This window comes from Grus americana, chromosome 3 (genome assembly GCF_028858705.1).
Source record: "Grus americana isolate bGruAme1 chromosome 3, bGruAme1.mat, whole genome shotgun sequence".
Taxonomy (NCBI): Eukaryota; Metazoa; Chordata; class Aves; order Gruiformes; family Gruidae; genus Grus; species Grus americana.
In genome coordinates this window covers 30,013,809-30,036,816 of record NC_072854.1, presented here as the reverse complement: position 1 = coordinate 30,036,816, position 23,008 = coordinate 30,013,809, and the positions used below count along the sequence as shown (strand labels likewise).

The 23,008-nt window shown below is 36.6% G+C and overlaps 1 protein-coding gene across 1 annotated transcript in view; it reads left to right on the top strand.

The window, feature by feature from the left end:
- Window positions 1–23,008, top strand: part of EYS (eyes shut homolog) — a 916,770-nt gene that overhangs the window by 270,621 nt on the left and 623,141 nt on the right. Inside the window, exon 14 of the mRNA XM_054819879.1 lies at window positions 5,523–5,627. Within this exon, the coding sequence (XP_054675854.1) occupies window positions 5,523–5,627 (105 nt within the window). The remainder of the gene's footprint in view (window positions 1–5,522; window positions 5,628–23,008) is intronic.

Sequence of the window (23,008 nt, the reverse complement as noted above, 5' to 3'; positions counted from 1 at the left end):
GTTTTTAACAAGTGAAACAATTTACCTTTGGGCACGCTCTTCTTTGACAGAGCCATATGATGGAAGGTATGACACTATCAGTTTTAGTATGACCATGCTAAGTAGCAGCCATATCTGGTGCCATCTTCAGTAGCTTGTTGACTTTTTTCCTTCTTCACTCTTTGGCCTTTTTCTTTGTTTTGATTTTTTTTTCTTTTCTTTTTTTACACCTTTCTCTTTCTCAGTTCTGCAACTCCCTGTAACTACTGATTTTGCTATATTTGAGGCATTGTACATATGTTAGGCATTTGTTCTTTGTCCATTTTGTTATCCCTAAAACTGTTTTTGCGCAGCTCCTATGTTTGCTTCACTACCAGTAACTGGCCACAGGTTAGCTGTTAATAGCCTCGGAGTCTCCGGTACCATCCTACAAGCACACCTTCAAGGCCTCTCCTCTCTCCGCTGAACTCCTTCACACTGCAGCCTTACGCTAGGGTCATAATTAGTTCATTCTATACAGCGTAACTACTTGTTATTCCTGTCTACATCTTATTAACAATACACATAGCATGATGCAATTGTACAAAATTAAGGAAAATCAGAACAAATGTGGCAAGATCCATCTGACCACTAGACAAGTCCTAAGGCGTCTGGTGTTAGGTCGACACCAAACCCGTGGCCTGATGCTAGCAATGGCAATGCCGTATGTACTGGCATACAGGGCTGCAGTAGCGTTAATGGGGACATTACCCCACAGCTTGACTCACTTCACTTAAACAGTAGGTTGACCAGAGACTACTGCTTGCCCAGATATGAGGAGTCTTGAGGCAGGAGGGGGAAAGTGTTAAACACGGAGTGACGTGTTTAAAGCTCTTTATACAATTTTTATATGAAGATTTTTTTTTCCTTGGCACTTTTGCAGTCAGGTAAGAAACAGAATTGCATAGATTATTTGCTCTGGTAGCAGCAGAGCAGCACCTCACAGCCAGTTTTCCTAGGAACCTCCAGAACCTCCAAGGACAGGACATACACATTGCACATGATGACAATGATGCTACAGAGCCCAGCTGCCTCGAGGTGAGCTATTGCTGTCACAGAAATATATCTGGCTCTCAGACTTGTCTTGACGTTTTCCCCAGAAAGACCCATAAAAGGCTACAGGATGAGTGAATTTATTCTAGAAGTCTTCTAACAACCCGTAGATTGCTGGTTGTATGCTCTACATTAGGTCTGTATACCAGAAGGCAGTTAATGTTGCCCATTAAGCACCTTGTACTGAACCTAATTACTTAGTTTTGATTAAAGCATACAATGAATTCAAAAGTGTTCAATCCTGATTTGAATGCATGAAGAGAAGCCAGAATTTCACTGCTTTTTTTTTTTTGAGTTGTAATCACCATCACATTTAGAAGTTTATATTAAATTTTTTATTTAAATTTTTGTCTTCAACTTCAAGCTATTGCTTCTCATTACCTTTTCTACACAAAACGAAAAAGCCTCTTGCTACCCAAGGATTTTCTCTTTGTAAAGACACTTACACACTGTAATCAAGTCACTTCTTGTTTTTGTTTGTTCTAAATGTAACAGATGGAGCTCTTTAAGCCTTTGCCGACAGCATGCTTTCTTCAGTTGTTGAATAAATTGTGTAGCTTTTTCTGCATCCTTCCCACTTATTTTTAAATATGGAACATTGTAGTCAATGTTTTATGCAGAGGTATTTTACACGTCAATATTCCTTCTTTTTTTTTTAAATACATCTGAGAATTTCTTATTTTATTATATTTTTCTCACAGCACTGCAACAGGACTCGTGCTGCGGTCTTCAGCAATCCTTTTCAGATCACTTTTGTTGTTTCCTCACACACATTTCAGCTACAGTTCAGTAGCTATAACCTACATATCTTTTTCTTTGCTTGTATCTGGCAGCTGCAAGTGACCAGAAATGACCTGTGGTACATTGAAAAATGTACTGTTTAACTAAACAAAAGTTATCACAAGATTTCAGTTAGTGCATATGCTTGCCCTCCTGTAGAAGGGAGATACAGGAAAGGAAGTGAGAGTGGAAATGCAGAGTCTGTTTAAAAGTCAGTGTTGAAATAATAGAGTAAGGGCTTTTCACATTCACCTACAGAAAAAGAGGCTCAGGGAAGTATGAAATGGCTCATTTGTCTCATTATGATTTTCTCATGAGAAATACTTGAGGGGTGAATATAGGTTGAATGTGCCAAAAGCTGTACTGCTCTCTTTGTAAGAACAGGACTTTCCATCTATCCCTCTGTAATTTCAACCATGTACATTTATGGTGTGCATGAAGAATGTCTTTGTCTCTGCCTGTTAGTGTTATTATTTTTATCCTCTGCTTCTCTTGCCTACTGCATGCCTGCACTCACCTCTGTCTTATCTGACTAATACAGAAATGTGTTTTGATGTAGAGACAGAGCAGAGACACAGATTTGGATAGAAGCGCTAGGCTGCAAAGTGGGAGCCCTGTTATCACACACCAAGCAACTTAAGACCTTTACTCTTCCATGAGGCAAAGCAAATTTCCAGACAATCCAACTCACTACACGAACATGAAAGCCTTCACACCTTCTTCAGTGTTATAAACAGTGTGCATGCCCTTTAAATTAGATAATCATGACACTAGAACAAAACACTAAAGATCATCTATTCCATCCTCATCCCAGCAGAAAACATATACTACACTACGTCATTTCTCACCTGTTTGTCTTTGCTTAAAGTCCAACACCATTCTTTATTTTCCTCAGGCAATCTTTCCATTCTGTTATTATACTATTTGAAGGAGTCCCTTATCATCTAATCTGACTTTCACTGCAGTTTAAATGCATTACTTTTTACCCTGTCTGCTATGAACATGGAGAACTAAAGACATTTGCAAAAGCCTTTTCTTATTTTATGATTGTCATCACATTTCTATTCAAATCTTCCTTATTTAGGCTTTACAGCCCCATTCATTTTGTTTATCCTAAGAAGTCATGCTTTTGAGTTCTTTGTCATTCCTGTCATGTTCATCTGGACTGTCTTCGTTTGGTCCACATTTTCTTGAATGCAGCTCACTGCACAGTGCAAAGCACCCTTAATACAGCTTTACTCCAGTTAGATGAGAATGGAAGGATTACTTTATGCTTCTAACTATGTTAATTTTTATATATCCCAGCACACTATCTGATTTGAAATAAAATTCTGGGTTTTTTTCCTACTTGTGTTTTGCTGTATTATATTTTCCACATGTTCTGATTGGATAACATTTGTTATTTCAAACTCTGTCTCCAATTTGTCAAAATTTATGAAGACTTCCAATCCTGTCCTCCAATGTACCTTTCTGTGTTGCCATCAGTAGGCTTACTCTGTTGTCCACCATCCAGATTGTTGTTGAAAAAATTGAGTGGAAATGGGCAGTAGACCTCTTTCAAAATTCATCCATTTCAGTAGTAAACCCACTGATAACTAATGTATCAATAAGGCTTTGCAACAATTTTTTAGTGACTATCTAGTCCAATTATTAGGATTTTACCTGAGATAGCAGCAGAAACATTACTGAAATCAAAGAGTATGACATATGCTTTTTTTTTTTTTTTAAATCCACAAGGCCTGTAACTCTAGTGTAGAAGGGAATTGGTTTGCTTATAGAAGGCTCCTTTATTATGAATTATTTTATATTTCTAAGTTCTTACAAGTAATCGGTTTAGTAGCTTTTTCCCATATTTCCTCCAGGAACTGAAATTACATAAATGGATCTATAATTTCATGGCTCTGTCTTCTACTCTTTTTTAAAGGCTGACTTTATTGAGTCTTCAGGTACTTTACCTGTCTTCCACAAGTTCACAAAGAAAACTACTGAGTTTTTATCAGCCAGTACCCATGGGTGAAGTTCATCAGAACAGCCTATCTGAGCATCTGACTCATCTGACAATTCTCCAGCCTGCCTTCTCTATTCAACACTGAAGTTTTGCCCTTTAATCATAGGTATCAATTATGGTAACGATCTGCTTGCAGCTGACCTTTTTACTGACAACTGAAGCAAAAGAAGCATCGAACAATTTGGCATGAGTACCATTACCGTAGCCATCCTTCTCCATTGAATGGCAAACCATACCCTTCCTTCATCTTTAATGCTGAAGTACTTACAGCATGATTTCTTTTTACCCTGACCATCCCATGATAGCTACAACTTATTCCATGCCTACGCTGGTCTGATTTCATGCCCAAATACTTACGCTGTACTTCTTAGGTTATCTGTAGTAACCTGACCTATTTTGTGCTAATCGCACATTTTCATCCTTTGGAAACCAGGAAGTGCCAAGTTGGTCTCCTAATACCCAGTGTCTTTCTCCCACAAAAAAGGTAGTTTGTCCAGGTATACTTAAAGAAAGCAGCAACTTTCTTAATTACCTTTTCACTTTAGTTAAGCTTCTCATCAGGTTTCACATCAGAAATTTTCTGCATTCTTTGCAATTTTTCTGAATTACTTTGTTATTATATTGTTCATCCTCCCTCTCCTCTCCCTTCCCATGGATCTTGATTGCTCTCACCCAAGTTCTTCATATTCAGAGACTACTTTTCCCTTTTACTTAGAATCAAATCCCAGTTGCCTTTTCCACTATTGCATGAAAAAAATGCCAAAAGCACATTCAAAAATCTTTGAATTTTGGAATGATGGTTCCTTTCCAAAATGATGTTTTGATAGTTAAATATCCCATCACTCCAAGTCCTGTGTTCTTAAGGATTCTGCTAGTTCTTTTATTTATTTAAAGTATTGAGAGAGAAAAAAAAACCCACCACCCCCCCAAAAAACCCACCATCAACCAAAAAACCCCCCACCAAAACCCCCAAACCCCTAAGCTTTCATTCAACTGGTTTTACTGGATTTGTTATCTGTAGTGAATCATTAAATACAGCAGGCTATCTGTGAATGTGCAATATTTCTTCAGTATGCCTGATGAGTTAATTGTTTTCATAAACCACCTATTATATTGTCTTCTAAATACTCTCCTCTACCTATCTTCTGTATGTTCTCCTATATTTTTGTTGTTTCAGATTTGAAGTAATTAGAATTACAGGTCATTTAAATCTCTTTAAAAGCAGAAAAATGAATGAACAGTTGAGTGAATTAGCGGTTTTCTGTTGGGATCTGAGAAATGGCTTCATTCATCTAAACATGGAAGCAACCTTGAGAAATATTTTTCTTATTATTGTTACTGAAGTTATTAAATCTCTAAAAGAGTTTTTAAACTGTGGCATATAATCCTAGTAATTATGGTGTTGAGACATAGTGCTAGAATACACAAAGAATGTATTTGCAAATGTAGCTCATATTTATTCCTTTAAAATATTTAATTTGTTAACTATCAGCTATGATCTATGAATATCTCTAGTTTTAAAGCTGTCAAGCAGAAATAAAATAGTGTTTCCAACCTGGAAAAGTTAAATTATGCAGTCATCACTTGCACCGTGAAGTAGATTTTCTGCTTTCCCAAATCAGCATGATTTATAGTTTTAATGTTTAATTTTCTTTTCTGTCAGACAAAAACTGTTCCACGGATATTGATGAATGTTCCTTCAAGCCCTGCAAAAATGGAGGCCATTGCCATGATTTGATTGGTGAATTTTACTGTAGCTGTTTGCCAGGTAAGAAGTCAGGTGATATTCAGGTGAGAAATGTTCTGTGGTATTCAAGAAAGAAATAAAGTTTTTCATAAGCACACAACTAAGTAGTCATTTATTTTGCTCGAAAAGAGAGAAGGACCAAGCAGGTATTCTTTAAGCATAGTCTACAATTGCTACATGGCCGGTGTCAGCGAAATTTTTTTACAAAATATAACTTGAGTACCAGAAGTCCTGCCTTGCAAACTGATGGATGAAGAGTCTCAGAAATCAACCAACACTGTCAGTGATAGTCACCCCAGAATCTTCGGGGAATTTTGAATTTCTAAATCTTTACAAAAGTTAATATTCTTCCTTCCATGAATGTAAAATTATTTTAGTTCCATCTTTTCTACTAGCAAAAGTTATTTTTTAAATTTCTTATGGTACACTGAATAAAAAAATGGAGAGAATTTATACAGTAGTTGTCAAAAGAGTTGCTTGCAGTGATGAGAGAAGCTATTAATATCTGAAGTCATCAATAATATTAGATCAACTTTTCTGTCTTCATATGGCATACACAATTTTTATCAAATATACAGTATCTTACAGATATATGAACTTATATGCTTCAGTGTGACTTTTTCTCTGTAGGGCTAGATTGGTGCTACAGGACAGCTAATATACATTGCAATGTAATATCTTTTAATATAACCAGCTAATCTAAACATGTGATACTTGTATAGCATGAGTAATTATAGATTTTTTTCCTGCTTTCTTTATTGTGGGTCAACTAGTCATCATCTGATTGGAAAGCAGCAAATAAAACATGAAATGAGACTACTTTTTCAGTAGCAGTTTTTTCATATTCTTACATCCCTTACATTGCATTAAACCTTGTTCCAACACATCAAGTCAGCAATATAATGGTAGAAGGATCAAGCTTATATTTGGACAGAAATATTTGCTTATAATGGACAGGAAAAAGAAGCAATTAAAATTATTATGTCCCTATAAGAATTATATATGTTTCTTTGCAGATTTAAAAATGTATACAAGCTATTTCAAGTCTAATGTATAAATAGCTTGAAAGTTATTGAAGTGTGAAACAGAAATAGCACTCACAGTCAGCACTGCCACTAAATCACAGTGTATGTGCATAAAAATAACTTGAATATACACATAAATACATATGGGTATTAGTATATATAGAAGTGTGTGTATGCGTGTATTATATATGCACATACATATATACAACTTCTTTTAAGATCTGAGTCTCCCAATAGACTTGCAGGATGCAGAATATCAAAGTTTTGTCTTTTTTATTATTATTAATTACTAGGGCTAATTTGTTAAGACTGGATTCTTATATGTTGATGTGATAAGTTAGTTTTACTTTATAAATTGCAAAGCTTGTGACTATTTCATTACTCTTTCCGTTGTGGATAAACCAAATGTCATACCTCATTTTGTCAAAGGGTGCTTCGCTTTGTGCAATCACAAACACAACAATGAGTATGAAAACACCTGCCTGCTTTACAGGACTGAAAAAGTGAGATCATATGTATGAAATTATTAAAATGCTGTAAGAAGTACACATATGAATTCTCAGACTATATAAAGTTTTCATTAATATTTTTGAACACTTGTTACATATAGCCTTTGCGAAGAATTAACACATCTACAAAATACAGGATGAAAATGAATGATTTAGATGGTATTTAGTCTAGGAAGTTATGAGGTTATGTATGCATGTACTGGATTTGAAAGAAGAAAGCACAGAGGTCTATAAATAAAAGACAAATTATATATAATAATTATGCATCATAAGGGCTACGAGCACAGAAGATAGAACACGTAACACAGACATGCCAGTTATCATAGCAGTTTCTAGGCTTCTCCAATGAACTGCAGGAAATATCTTCTGGAATCTTCCTTTTTGAGCAATGCCTTCTGGCAGGCTGCTACGTTAGGTGAGGAATAGCTTCTCGAGAGCTTTGCTTGTTAGCTGTTTCCTTTTTAGGGAGTACCTATACACACCATCTTCACCTGACTGCTAATTAGAAAGCGTCAAGCAACTACTCAGCTGAAGCTTGGGGAGCAGGTATAAATCTGGTAGATAGAAGCATGGTTTGTGGAGAGTAGAAGTCTATCAGTTGTTGCAAGATTGTCCTTGAAACTATGCTCAACACTAAGATCTATGCAATGATGGTGGTAATGTGCTATGGGACAGTCTCCAGCATCACCTGAAGAAAATACCCTAAGTAAAGCAGAAGCCTTGATGCAGGTAGTACTCCTGAAGTGTGATGTTGCCCTGCAGGCTTTGGGCTGCAGACAATGCTGCTTTCTGGGGTGGGAGTGATGGTGGCCTCACCTGTGGAAAAAGGTGAGCAGACTGCACACTGTCGCAGGGGATGAATGCAGGAGATCAAGAAAGTCTTTCCACATACCCTGTAGAGGCAAAAGCCTGAGCCACATGATGCAAGGAAAGATGGACAGCTGTAGATTATGCTTAAAGGAGTAGTGGATGGAGACTCCCAAGATAAGGGATACTGGAAACTTATGACTAGCAACAGAAGGAATATTCCTTCTTTGCCTGCACACCTGCAATTACTGAACAGGTACAGTGCCCTGAGAATAGAAGAGGACAGAGCGTATCTATCAGAGAAGGCACTGAGGCCCGTGGAACCTGAACCAACTGCCTGCACTGGGGACAAATGATGGGTAATAGAAGAGATTCCATTCTGCAGGGGATAGAGGAACCCATCTGTATACCTGTCTTCATTTCTTGGAAGAGTTGCTACTTGCTGGGTGCTTGGATCTCAGATCCTTTGGCGAGACTGCTGATGTTCACCTTGCCCTCAGACTGCTACCTCTGCATTCTCGCCCAAATGGGAATCAACAGTACTACCAAGGGACATCTAGAATAAATTGAAGAGTGACTACAGAGCACTAGGAAAAGTGAAGAATGGCCTGGGAGACCAGGTGTTTTCCTCAGTCTTTTCAGTGAAAGTCAAAGGCTTAGGTAGGTTTGGGCACATCATTCAGGTGAACGTTTGGCTGTCTGGCTAGTATTGCAGACAGATCTTTAGCCTTTAGTGCCTTCTCTGAAGTACAGTAACTACTGGTGAGACATGTGGCCCACCCGACAAAGTGGAATAAGGGCATTTTTGGCAACAGGCTTCCTACCCTGATGAGAGGGCACTCCTCCACAGGAGGATTGCCTTAATAGGAAGAGAGGTGAAGGCACATGGAGCAATGAGAAAGTGTCTAGGGGACAGAATAGTGGGGGAGGCTCCCACACTTCTGAAAGCAGCACGACTGAGGGGCTCCCTCTTCAGTACACATGCAGAAATGCATGCAACATGAGGAATTAGTAATGGGTGTGCAGTTGCACAGCAATGATCTCATGGGGTTTAGAGAGACATGGTGGGATAGCCAACACAGAGTGCTGCAGTGGAAGGATACTGGGCCTTTAGGCAAGGCAAACTGAGAGGGTGTTGGGGGGGGTGGGGGGGGTGTGTCACACTATGCAAAGGAGAGCCTCACATATGCTGAGCTTTGTTTTGGAATGAATCACGGGCCAGTCAAGAGCTTATGGGTAAGGATTAGTGAGCAAACCCAGACAGGTGGTGTAGTGGGCATATGCCACAGACCACCTGATCAAGAAGAGGAAGTAAATGAAGCCCTCTTTAAACACCTTGAAGAAGTCTCACCCTCACAGGCTCTCAAACTCATGTGCAACTTCAATGACCACAGTATTTGCTGGTGGTTTCACAGGGCTGGGCACAAGCAACCCAGGAGACATCTGCAGTGTTGAGAAAAAAATTTTTATATAGGTGATCAACCAGATGACAGGGGAGATGTTCTGCTGGACTTGTTACTCACAAACAAGTCAAAACTGGTGAGGGATGTAAAGCAGCCTTGGTCTCAGTGACTGATTTGAAAATCTTTGAGAAGAGACAAGCAGCAGAATCACAGCCCTAAATTTAAGGCAAGCTCATTTTGTTTGAAGTATCTGCTTGACTGGATCCTCACCCTTAGACAGCAAAGGAGCCCAGGACAACGTTCTCAAACACAGTAATGGTCCATTCCAATGTGCAGGAAGCTGAGCAGGTGTGACAGAAGGATGAAGGAAACAGGGGCCTGTTGATGAATGATATGCATGTAGTGACAAAGGGTGTGGAAAAGAGAGAGGTTATAAATGGCTTCCCTGCTTATGTTTACTGATAAGTTCACCCTCATGTGACTCCCAGATTGCTCTGCCTAGAGGCAGAATCTGTGGGAGTGAAGCATTATGCATGGCAGAGGAAAATAATTAGGAAGGACTTAAGCAAATTAGGCAGACATAAGTATGTGGGACCTGATGAGATGCATCCACAGGTGCTGAGGGAGCTGGCTGGCATCATTGTGAGACTACCGTCTGTTATCTTTGAATAGTCATACTGGTTAAGGGAGACTTCTGATGACTACAGAAACCCCATCTTAATGAGGAGGATTCAGACAACTACAGGCAAGTCAGTCTAACCTCAGTCCCTGGGAAGATTATAGAACAAATGCTCCTGGAAGCTGCATGCAAGAACATAAAGGACAGGAAGCTGACTGGAAACAATCACCATAGCTTTACTGAGGGTGAATCATGCCTAACCAGTCTGGTAGCCTTCTGTCATGAAATAGCCAGCACTCTGGGTAAGCTGAGAGCAGTGGATGCAATTGACATTGAAAGGCTTTTGACATGACCTCCCTGAGTAAAGCTGTTGTCAAAATGAGGTATACAGACTAGAAAAGCAAATAGTAAGATGGTCTCAAAATTGGCTTGACCACCATGGTTGAAGTATTTGTGGTAGGTGGCACAAAGCCTAGTTGGCAATCAGTAACTAGTGGCATTCATCCTTATTTGATACTTGAATCAAATCTGTCTAGTGTTTTTATTAGTCAGCTGGACAATGGGTTACATTCTCAGGAAATTCACAGGTGATATAAAACTAGGTCGAATGATTGATATGCTGAAGGCTAGGGTTTCTGTTCAGAGGGACTTTGACAGGCTGGAGAAGCAGGCCAACAGGAATCTCACAGAGTTCAACAAACAACCACAAATCCCACAGCTTTGGAAGAATAATCCCATGCACCAGGAGAGCCTGGTGGCCAACCGGCTGAAAAGCAGCTTTGCAAAAAAACCAACCTGGGAGTCCTGGTGTACAACAAGTAGCACGTGAGCCAGCCATGTAGCAAAGACGCATCCTGGGTTGCGTTAAGAAGAGTGTAGATAGCAGGTCTGGAGATGATTCTTCTTCTACTCATGACTTGTGAAACTGCATCTGAAGGACTGTGCCTAAATGTTGCAATCTCCACTAAAAGAAGGACATTGCCTACCAGGGCAAGTCCAGCAAAGGACCATGAAGATGGCCAGGGGCCTGGACAACCTGATGCACAAAGAGAGGCTGAGGTAATTGGACCTGTTCAGCCTGAAGAAAAGGCTAAGACAAGATTTTTATTGGGGTTTACAACTACCTCATGGGAGGATACAGGGAAGACAGAGCCAGGCGCTTCTCAGAGGTGAAAATTGTGGCAGTGAAAAAGGCAATGGGCACAAGTTAGAATGCAGAAGAATTCTGATTAGATATTAGGGGGGGAACCCACTATGAAGGTAGTTAACTATCGGAATAAGTTGTCTGGAAATCTTGTGGAATCCTTGTCCTTGGAGACATATTCAGATCTTGACAGGACAGTTCCCTGAACTACCTGATCTAGCTGGTCTTGCTCACCGTGAGGATTAGACTAGATGGCCTTGAGAAGTCATTTCCAACATAAATTATCTTGTGGTTCTATTACTAAATAATCTTTGACTAATTTTATGTATACTTTACAAATGTAATACCTTTAGTTGAATTTGAATTGAACTACCTGTGCCTACACGCACAGTCTTTAAGATTGCAAGCATTTCGGCCATATCTAAAAGTTTTCCATAATCTTTATTAGGGTGTCACCTTTTATCAGTCAACTTTGTAGCTGAAAAATATAAGTGTTTGTTTATAAGCAATGCTTTTCCAAAGCCAGAATTTGTATGAATATTTTAAAACTTCTCAAATATAATTTTCCCCATGTGTTAATTTAGCCTTCCACTAGAAAATGGCTTCATATCTATACTGAATTTTAACAACAGAAAAAACAAAATGAAAACCAATTGCTATCATGGTGTAATAAAAAGTTTATTACAACAGCAGTCTGTCATCTGGAAACCTTGCCTTGAAATGATAGAGAAGCACAGTTTGAGGAAGAAGGGAGAAGTCATTCTTTAAAGTTTATAATTTCTCCTCAGGTAATCTGATATTTAAGGAAATATTAATCTAGAAGATGTTGGATTTGTAGAGTGTATTCAGAAAGACAGATCACAGAAGTGATCAATGCGATAGAGCAACTGCCTTATAAAAAAGCAAGGACCCTTTAAGTTTGTAAAAGAAAAGCATGAGGGAAAGAGAGGAAGCTTAGAAAGAAAAAAAACCATGAAAGCAGGGGCTAAGCTGAAAGCAGAACTGTTGTTCACAGAAGCCTGTTCACAAGAAGCAAGAAGGCACTTAAAAAACCTGGTTGGATTTTGGACTAAAACACATAAAAGAAGTTTTAACAGATGACATTACATTTCTTAATTTGTGACCACAGAGTGTGATGTAGCTAGAGAATTTATTTAGAAGGTTTGGTAAGAGATTAGAGAAATTCACAACTAAAAAGGCTGTAAGGGGATACTAAAGGACTGACTTCTTTAATACACCTGAATGCTTGGAGGTTTCAAAGGGAACAGGCTGCTGGAAGTGACTAAGCTAATACGCTTTCCTTAAATAGTCTCTCTCTTTCTGCTCTCAGGCAGTTCTAGGCTAGATGCACCATCACGCTGACCACACAGGGTGTTTTTTAGCTTCTTACAGGACGTTCTCATGGTTTTGTCTTTTAAAAAAACCTTACAACTACTACACAGCTTCCTTCCCATCCCTGTTCGTGCCTCTGTGATGTGTTATCCCTCCTACACCTAACTGAATACATAAATATTTCTTTTTTCAATGTGATTAGTGGATGATTAGCATGATTGCTAAAGTAGACTGATTTTGAAGCAGAAAATCCTGTTGGCTGAGATGCTTGGATTGATGGATTCAACCTAGAATCAATTTTTGTTCAACTTAATACACTGAATCAAAGGAGCAATACTTCTGATTAAGAGTAAACTCACAGACAGAAAAATTGCAAATCAAATTCTTCCTTTTTGGGAGGTTCACTGTTATTAAAGTTTACTGTACCATGAAATAAGACTGTACTTTCTTTCAAACCTTTCTGGCAACCCTTATTATGAAGTAGAAGCTTATACATGAAAGTTTTTTACTCCAGGAAGAGACCTTAGGAAAAGTGTTGCATGCTGTGACTCAAAAAATAAAGTGAATCATCAAGATTATAGATGGGAAATGTTTAGGAAATCGTTCAGTCTTTCACGCTGCTGCTGCACAATCACTCTTAACATAGGATTTGTAATGATTATTTTTTTGCTTTGATTTCAAAGTTGCTTGATAAGAAACTCTAGTATTTTTTGCATGAAACTGTTGCTCAGCTTACCAAAAAGATGACTTGACACGTAGTTTAAAATTCCTATTATCAATTTCTTGCTCCAAGTTACAATTCATTTATACAATTTGTAAGTAAGTCATATATTTTTCTTATACCTCTAACATCCTAACTTATACTAGGATAGCATTCTTTCTAAACAAGTCCATCTAATCAGCTGTAGAAATGCTGGTCAGCAGTCTACCACTTCCAGAAGATGCCTTGAGTATTCATATAGCAAGCAAGTACAGAACTCCTTGAAGGCAGTTGTTAGTGGACTCAATATTTTAGGGGAATAGAGGTTAATACATTCACATGATGTTAAGCTCTTCTGCAAAGTCTTTATACTGAAACGTCTGATGGGCAGTCACATCTATGAGATATCAGCGTTGACTCTTCATCCAGGAAGAGGGCTGAGGCCACTGATGGTCAGGGCTGCTGGAGAAGCAGAGGTTATGCAGGTGGCTCCCCAGGACCTGCCACATACTTGACTCTTGCAAAAGTGGTACCTGGAAGCAATGAGTGACAGGGAACATCATTAGGGGTCCTTCCCAGGAGTTCCTCCTTACATTTATAGCTTATCCATACACTAGCATTAGTTTTTCTCTGGTATTTCTGAAATGCTAAATATATTTTTAGTAACTGTAGTAATTCTTCTGTGTTCTTGAGAGTATATTTAGATATTTTTCTAATAGTGAGCTTCCTAAGAATGTCCAGCCATTTGCTACCATAGAAAGTCTGACTGTTTGTTTCAATTTTTCATGGATGCCTTTAAAGACTTTAAATTAAATTAAATTAATTAAAGACTTTAATTGCTACATTATTTGTAATATTTTAGTCATAAAAGGCCTAGCAGAAAAAGGTGACAATTCTAAAATTGGCACAAGTCATGAAAGCCCTCTTATAAAGAAAAAATCAGAAGTATTCTAAAGTATTTTCAAAATAAGGAAGTAGAAAAAATAATTTTCCTAGGCCATTTGATTTTTCACTCTGCAGCGTAATGGTTAACTTGTCCTTCCTCTCTCCTCCCCAGTAATATTTACATCACGCTATTTAAGCCTGGTACAGGAAAGGCTGCCATTTAGTTTAGCTTTCTAGGGTGTATGAAATAACATATTGAATAAATCATTATGTCCTCACGAAACTCATGCATTACTATAGGAGGGCAGTTACTAGAATTTTGTGTATCAGCAAAAACGTCAGACAAAATTAAGTACAGTAATACAACAGAAGAATGCTGATCAGCGTCAACCTAAGAGAACGACAGAGGGAAGATGATAACAAGGCTTAGCAAAAAATGCCCCATTTGGGGACCTAGGACAGAATCTAGAAAGCAGATGTGTAACCCATCCTTTCTGCACAGGACATCACTCATACCATCCAACAGGCCTGGATCCTGAAAATGTGAAAAGAGTTGTCTACCTTTATCTTCACTATCTTATTCCTTTTTCTCTGTCACTGTTTCATTAAGGGGGGAAAAAAAAAAGCCAAACACAAACCACCAAGAAGAAAACAAAAAACCAAAACAAAACCACAAACCAACCAAACCACTGTTCTTCATTATTTGGAATTGAGAAAGATATAATTGGAAAGAGTCCCTGACCTGCTCATCATCAGAACGGAAAGACTTGAAAAGACTAAAAAAATACTAGTCATTAATGGGTATTCCTTCCAAACAAAGAATTGGTTGGCTCTGTTTACTGGGTCTGGTTCAGATGGAGTTTATTTTCTTCATAGCAGCCCACACAGTGCTGTGTTTGAGATTTGTGACCAAAGCAGCGTTGCTGACACAGGCGTATTTAGCTATTGCTGAGCAGTGCTTGCACAGTGTCAAGGACATCTCTGTTTCTCACTCTGCCCCACCAGCGAGTTGGCTGGAGGTGGGCAAGATCATGGGAAGGGACACAGCTGGGACAGCTGACCCCAACTGACCAAAGGGATATCCCATACCAGATGGCATTGTGCTCTGCAATAAAAGCTGAGGGGAGAGTTTTTCTAAAGTACTGTTGCTCAGAGACTGGCTGGGCATCAGTCTGCTGGTGGGAGGTGGAGAGGGACTGCCTTTGCATCACTTTGGGTGGGGTTTTTTTTGGTTTTGGGTTTTTTTTGTCACTAAACTGCCTTCATCATGACCCAGAAGTTTTCTCACTCTTGCCCTTCCAATTGTCTCCCCCATCCCACTGGGGGAGAGTAAGCAAGCAACTGGGTGAGAATACCTGACAGCTGGAGTCAACCCAGCCCACTCTGTTTGTTAGCTTTTATACTTTAAAACTTCCTTATGTCTCTATTTTTTTTGTCACAGATTTCTACTTTTACTTGTTAGGCTCTTTTATTATTATTTTCTAACTTCCAGTTTCTTGCTGATATTAATTTTTATGAACTTACCCAGTTTTATACTTGTTCTCTATTTGTTTTTTAAGACTATTTTATCTAGACATATGCTTTAATTGTAGGTTTGAAGTTTTTAAGCAACTAATATTTAGATTTAGATAATAACAATTTCTTGAAGGATTCCTTGTCGTCATTCATATTTTTTCAGTTTAAATTCTCTCAGCTGATTTTTTTCTTCTAGTTGTGTTTAATTTTGTAAGATCTGTCATTTGAAACAGTTGTACTATACCAGAGTGGTTCAAAAAAAGCTAGATATTCTTGATGGACATATTAATCACAGTTAGATTTCTGATCTGTAACAAAATTAGTAACTCACAATAAATTTAAAATAATCCTGGAAAAGAAGAAGAGTTTCTTTGTTGACTTAGTTGCTTAACTCAAATGCTACATTTACATAGTAATAATAAACGCATCCAAAATTTTGTTTACATCTAGACAGTGCCACCAGTGCTATTTGTAAGCAATCTGTAAGCTGTATGATGATGACTTCATTGTCTCATCTTCTTCTGACTCTCATGTGTATCTATGCATAGCTATGGATATGCAAACCAATCTATATGCATTTCTGTATGTGCACTTCTACGGAATCTCTTCATACATGCTTTCAGAATATTTTCCTATCAAAGTAGATTATCCTGATATTTATTATACTTGCTAAATAACTCTATTGTTCATAAACGTAATGGAAGACACACTTTAATAAGCAATACAGTTCTTTAAAGACAGTTCTAGGAGTTACATAACAGGTTGTACATTTGCTAATGACATCTAGATAAGCTCAGCAAATTTTTTTTTAATGCAGGCTGTACATTTCCAAAAACACAGATAAATTTACATAAATTAATTCTGCCAAACATTCATTTTTTGTATTTATATATTCAGTTCAGTCATTCAGTTGTAGGCAATTGCAGTGACATTGCTGCTTGTGGCTTACAAAATGAAAAGCAACAAGTGTCAGGGCAGCAGAAAGACAACATCAGTTTGTCTGTTTTATCTTTTCAATATCAGAAGAATTGTAATGATTTTGCAGTGTAACATTATTCTGCTTTTAAGCCCTGTAGAGAACAGGCAGTTAAAACACTAATGTATGGTGTATGTAATAAATGTAAATCAAATTTTGAGATATATGTACCTCTCCCTTCTTTCATTATTTTCACTAGAAGAACAAGACGACAGTGCAGTGAAGTTTTAAGTTTCCACACTTGTAACTGTAATACTTCTAAGCTGCTGTACATGTTTTAAGTTGTAATACAAACTTTAATATACATGTTCCATGCAAAGGAAAATCTGCATTCTGACATTTATGTGAATAAAAATACTGGTAAAAATGATCACAGTAGATCATTCCTGCAGTGGTCATGTAATTGCATGGACACTGTGAATTCAGATTGTATGTCATGATGTAATACATAATTGTGTATTCTGTAATGCACTGGCAACTGTACCTTTTCTTTGTTTATATTGTTCCCAGAAGCACAGTAAGATTTTAATTTTTAAAAGTAATCTTCATTATCTGTTAAAAAGTGGACATAAATATAAAAGAGCAAACAAAACTGCAATTTATACTTATGTGAGATTTCATTATATTATTCTTGCACAAATGAGCATTTAGTGAGCATTTGCACTCAAAGACTGGAATACGTATAATTTTGGTAAATTACAAAGAGGTGAAACGACACGATTAAAAACATTTCTTGAAATAGATATACCTTTTAATTACAGACAGTTTTTACAAAAGATAAGAAGTAAATGAGGAAGGAAGAAAAAAATTCATATGATGGCACTATATTGCACGATTCATTATGCACCAGCGCATACTAGGCAGCGTAAAGTTTGCAGTCAAGCGTAGTAGAAGGAAAAATATGGAATCCAAAAGCATTGTGATAAAAATAGGAAACAAGAAGCTGTGGAAGGGCAAATGAGAAGAGCAACAGACTTCACAAAATTCATTAAAAAGTCTCTTACGAGGGTTTGATGTTAAGGGAGGCTGTGATGAAGAAAGAGGAAGTAAACTAAGAGAGCCCATGGCAAATTTCTCACTGTTGCAAAAGGATCCAAATTTATTAGGTGGAATAGCTTTACTAAGATACTTTCTCTTTCATAATTCCAATTTTCTTCCTGTGTTCCTCTCTTTATCAGTATAGTGCTTCATGCCAGTGGTAAGTGAAATTTTCCTGCAATAGAACAAGAAAAAATTGCTGGCTTCCTCTTTTTTTTCCAAGAACATGCTGTCATTTATGAGGCTAAAAATATAGAAAAAAAATTTCTATTGATTAACAGCTCATTCATAACATCAATTCAATCCTCCAACTTTAACAGGTGACTTAGAAATTTGACATTTTTCTAATAGAAACAACACTGTTTATTTCAAAGTGGATAATAAGACATTGAGTTACTGTTAACAAAAGCAGATACAAAACAGTGATGTCTTGAGAAATACTCTAATAACCTATTACAAATCCCCCAGGTGAAGAAATATCTCTATGACAGCCTTTAGCTTGCGTCTATTCATTTCTAAAACTACTATAACAGCAGTAACAGAATGGAATGGAATCATCTGTTCTCTCAGTATTAAACACTTACTTTAAAGACCTGTTAAAACCATCATAGCTGTATTTCATAATTCACCGAAGGTTTACTCTTCTATAAAGGATTTAACTCTCCAACTGTTGACTAATTTTTCATTTGCTCCTTCTTATATTTGGCATCTCCACCTTTTTCTTATTGTCTGATACATTAATGGAATATGTCACCGTATTTAAGTGCCTCTTGCTGACAGAATAAGCCCATTCACATATAATAAGAAATTAATAAGATGACTCCAAACAAACAAACAAACAAAACCCCTAAGGTTTATTATTCAGGTAAGCAAATGAATCAGATCTAGAAAGCCACTTAATTCCCTTCTGCACCTGAGAATCCTCAAGTTTTGTTTGTATTCATATATCTCTGTGGGCAAGAAGAATCTGAGGTGTAGCAGCTCCAGATTTCAACTCCACAGTTTTTTCCATTATGTACCCTAAAAATGAGATCTCTCAAACCCCCATTCTTCAGTACGTATGGTCATTTTGTCAATGACATGCACAGATGTCATTATAACTATACCTTTATATAGAAAATCAATATCTTTCATTGCCATATGCATGTTTAGAACAAGGCCATCAAGGACAAAACTTAAATAATGCTGAGTGGAAGGGTAAGCATGCAAGATTAGCTGCGTAGACAACTGAGTACATGTAGAAGGATACCTGGGCTTATTTAGGCTACTGTCACCGGTGAGAAAGAAAAGGAGTAAGGTAAGACACTGATGGATCTCTCAGAAAAGAGTACTCAAGATGTTTATCAGCACCTTCACTGGGAAGAACTGTCCAGAGAACACTGCATGCTATATAAAATCTATAGTAGTGCAGATAATTACAGTTTTGTATTTTTTAAAAAATTATATTTTACTATTCTCATGACGATACCAACACTCTTCTGAGACTGCAGAGAGTAACTACTTCTGCATATTGATTGTTTGGCCATGAATATTTTAAAATTATGTTTTCAAGATGTCACTTATATTCCACAAACTTTATATCTTCAACAGCTTTTAGCTTGCTTTCAAAGCATACCTTGGAGATAATGAAACTTTGTTCCCCATTTCGGAGAACAAGAAACAAACACAAAGTTACTGAGTTGTTAACAAAAAGCATAAATTTAATGCCCTATTAAGTGTAAGTCTGCCTATTTATAGTTTCCACACAAAGGCAAGTACATGAAAATTTCTGCTTCTGTCACATAAGCCAGCTCTAAGCAGGCAGAGACTAGAAGAATAACGTGTAATTCCTCATTTCCCTTCTACATTGTCAAGCACAGGTGGCAAGAAGGCAGCAGACATGACCAGAGACAATGTTATGAGTATTTTTATATTATAATACTTCATTTCAATATACATTCCCAAACCTACCTTGGATGATGCTTCACAAAACAGCTATGCAAGACAGTTCCTTAAAGGAAAATTAAGCCAGCAACATATGCATCCCACTTAGAGATTCCATAATGTTGAGAAATGAAGCATTTGTTAGTAAGCAGGAACACATGCCTTCACCTGACCAAAAAAAAAAAAAAAAAAAAGTATATATGTGCATGGGGTAAGGTATGGGGATGTATAAACACACACACCAACACTCATGTACACAGTTTTCCATAAATTTTTCTGTTAGATTTTTTTTTATTTTACAGACTTCCAAAGCTTGAGTTTTAGTTTACCCATTGCTCTGGTCAGTCCTTCATGTTGATGCAATCTCGGGCTGCTCTCTTCTTCTGTTTCTGATATTAGAAATGCAAATAGCTTTTCTTTTCAGACATCCTTTTTCAGAAAACAGCTATAGACACCTAAAATTTTGGTCAATATGCTTAAAATTATACTATTTGTAAAGCAATTAAAGTGATAATCAAATTTTGACTTTTCCCAAAGTTAGTATGCTGTGTCTACTAAACATAAATTTTATATGTTTGGTTTATATGTTTAACAATTTTTTAGTCCAAAAATTCTATTTCTGGAAAGTAGATAACTAATAAGTGATTTGTCCAATACATGTCTAAATATATTCAAATTCCTAATCAAGGATCTAAAGGCTTTGGCATTATGATCTGCGATGTTGTTTGGCAATCTCTGATTTAAAAAAAAGTAAATTCTGGATTGTATTTATATGGACAAAACCAGAATGGTCTTTGTTCTTCTGACAATATTTTAGCAATATTAACATTCCTTATTTTGGACAGCATTTATTCTTTTCCTTTGTCATTTCCATACACGCATTTAATTCTTCATCTGTGTTTTTGTTCTGTCTTTATGCTTTCCTACCCTTCTCTAAAATAACTTCCTTCTTCAACAATTCACTGTCAAACTAATCTTCTCCTTCTGGTCCTGCAATATACTGAAAAATAATTAACATTTGTTCAGTTTTCATTTTCTATGGCTCTATTTGCATTAGTAAGGAGTAAAAATATTGTATAAAATTCCTGACATTGTCAGCTAACAGAATTGCCTGGCCAGACCTTCAGGAAAATCTATAGCTGGTGCTTTATGGGTTTTAATTACCTACCTTTTTTTTTTTTTCCTACTTATCTGTTACTAGAAAAAATCTTGCTTTTTTTTTTTTTTTCCTAGCTTTTCTGGTATCTAATCTGATAAGAAATGAAGGATCATATTTGGATCTTATAATTATAGTATCTTTGACAATCACAAAAGATAAACCAGAAAACAGAGGATGGATGAAAGGGAATGTCTATGTACTCTCTCTCTGTCCAAGAGGATAGTTATCAGCAAATTCTAAGAAATAATTCAACCCCAAAATTTTGGTTGTGTATTATCTGCCAAGCTTAATACCATGAATGACATAACTAGCAGGCTTATGTATGTTTCATTTTATTTTCTTATTTGTCTTCCTGAATTTTATTTTAAGAAACTTTCACACTCCTGAGAACATGCATGCCTAACTTTATGTTGCATTTCAGAAACCATTCTCTTTTAAATAAAGTCATTGAACTTACTTTCTGTAATAAATTTAATTTATCTTTAAAATAAGAATATTGCACTGAAGAGCTCTTTCTTTAATCCAGTGTCAGGTGACACTATGGGGGGCAGCTCATCCTCTTATCTCCTTATTCTTGTCACATGAATTCTGAAAGGCAGGCAATGCCTCTGAGATGTGACTGATGGAGGCTAGCAAGAATGCCCACTGCTTGTGCTGATTTTACTGGGAGCTTCCTATTCCACTAATCTGTTTTTCAGAGATGTTAAGCAGAGTTAAATTTTGTGTAATTATCAGAAGTTAGAAAATATACATTATTACTATTGTTGCTTATATTGTTATTATTGCTTTTGTATAAAAACATACCTCATCACATATATTTGGTTTCTATTGAAATTCACAGGCATTTATTTCTAAGAAATATTAAATGTTTGGAAATTATATCGAACTGTCAAATAAATATAAACTTTTGAGGACAGAACAAAAATTACGTAAATTTTCTCCATCAGTCTCCATTATTGGTTTTAAGGAGGTGCTATTCTGAATTAATTGTGTACTCTATTGAGGGAATGAAGGAGCTATTTCTCCTCATTAAATCTTAATTCCTTCTACTAGAAACACTTCCTATTCTTTTTCAGAAAAAAAAAATAGATTAGCAGAATAGAGTTTTTGATGGTGATACACATTAAGGTAAGGCTATCAATAATGTATGGGTGTTGGATATATAAGATAGATCACTAAAAGTAAGTAACAGCAGCAAGCAATTATAAATCAATTCATTTAAAAGGAAGCATCAAAGAACACTATTAAAGCAGAAAAAAACCCTCAAAACATAAGCCACCCCCTATATATTCTATTAAAGCATGACTGTTGTATATATCAGCATTGAAAAAAGGACACAAGGAGAAAGAGGTGATTGGATTTTGTTTTTATTCTAGTCATGCAGAAATATTCCTGTGTAATCCACCTGTAAACTATCAATGAGAGAAAAAAACCCAAATAGAAAGTCCTCTAAGAAATATACTTTTACAAAACAGGCATTCTGAAAAAAGCTTTTAAATAATTTTTTTCTTTTGTCATTTTTCTCTTTTGTAAGAAGAAATATGGCTCCGCTTCTGCTTTGTCATTGGTGGAGCACCACCATTTTAATTTGAGTTAATCTTGCTTGCTGCTCTAAATCAGATGAGAATTAGGGCATGTTATTTCTTTATTTTCTAAGTAAACCAGCAACATTTGAGTAGTAAGATATTTTTTACTTCTAGATTACTAATCTATTTCTGTGAACTATTATTTTTTATGTTTAAAAAATGTCACTGGCCTAGAAGCCAAGGTCAGCTGTTACATACTCACCTACTAGCAGCATTGCTTTTTTACCTGATTCTAACTGAGTTTGCCTGCTTTGAAACAAGTATCTCAAATATTTATTTTGGTCTTGTTACACAGAATTTGTTTTAAAAAATATAAAAGTAGCATGTACAGTCATTTTTTTATAGAGGGAGGAGAGGAGTATGTTTGTGGAACTTAGCTTTAATTATCTGCTGAAGTTTTGTCATTTTTCAGGTCCTGTAGCTACGTTCCATTAAATGATATCATATTAGCCTGATCTATGAGATTATGCAACAAAAAATGATATGGAAAAATCAAAACTATTTCTATTAGGCAATTTCTTACTTTCATTTTTTCATTATGCATAAGGCAATCTATAAATGTAATAGTTTTTGCATATAAGTTACAAGAAGAGATTATATAGGAAAGGGTAATAAAATACCTATTGGTAATAAAAAACAAGGTATGTACTGTGATGCACATCACCTTCTCAGTATGTCTTTACATCCTCCCAAAAGAAGCCACATCAGTGACCACTTTGCAGTACTTCTAGTAAAATGAAAATGGATAACTGCTATTATTTTATAAAGTTTTTCTTTTTTC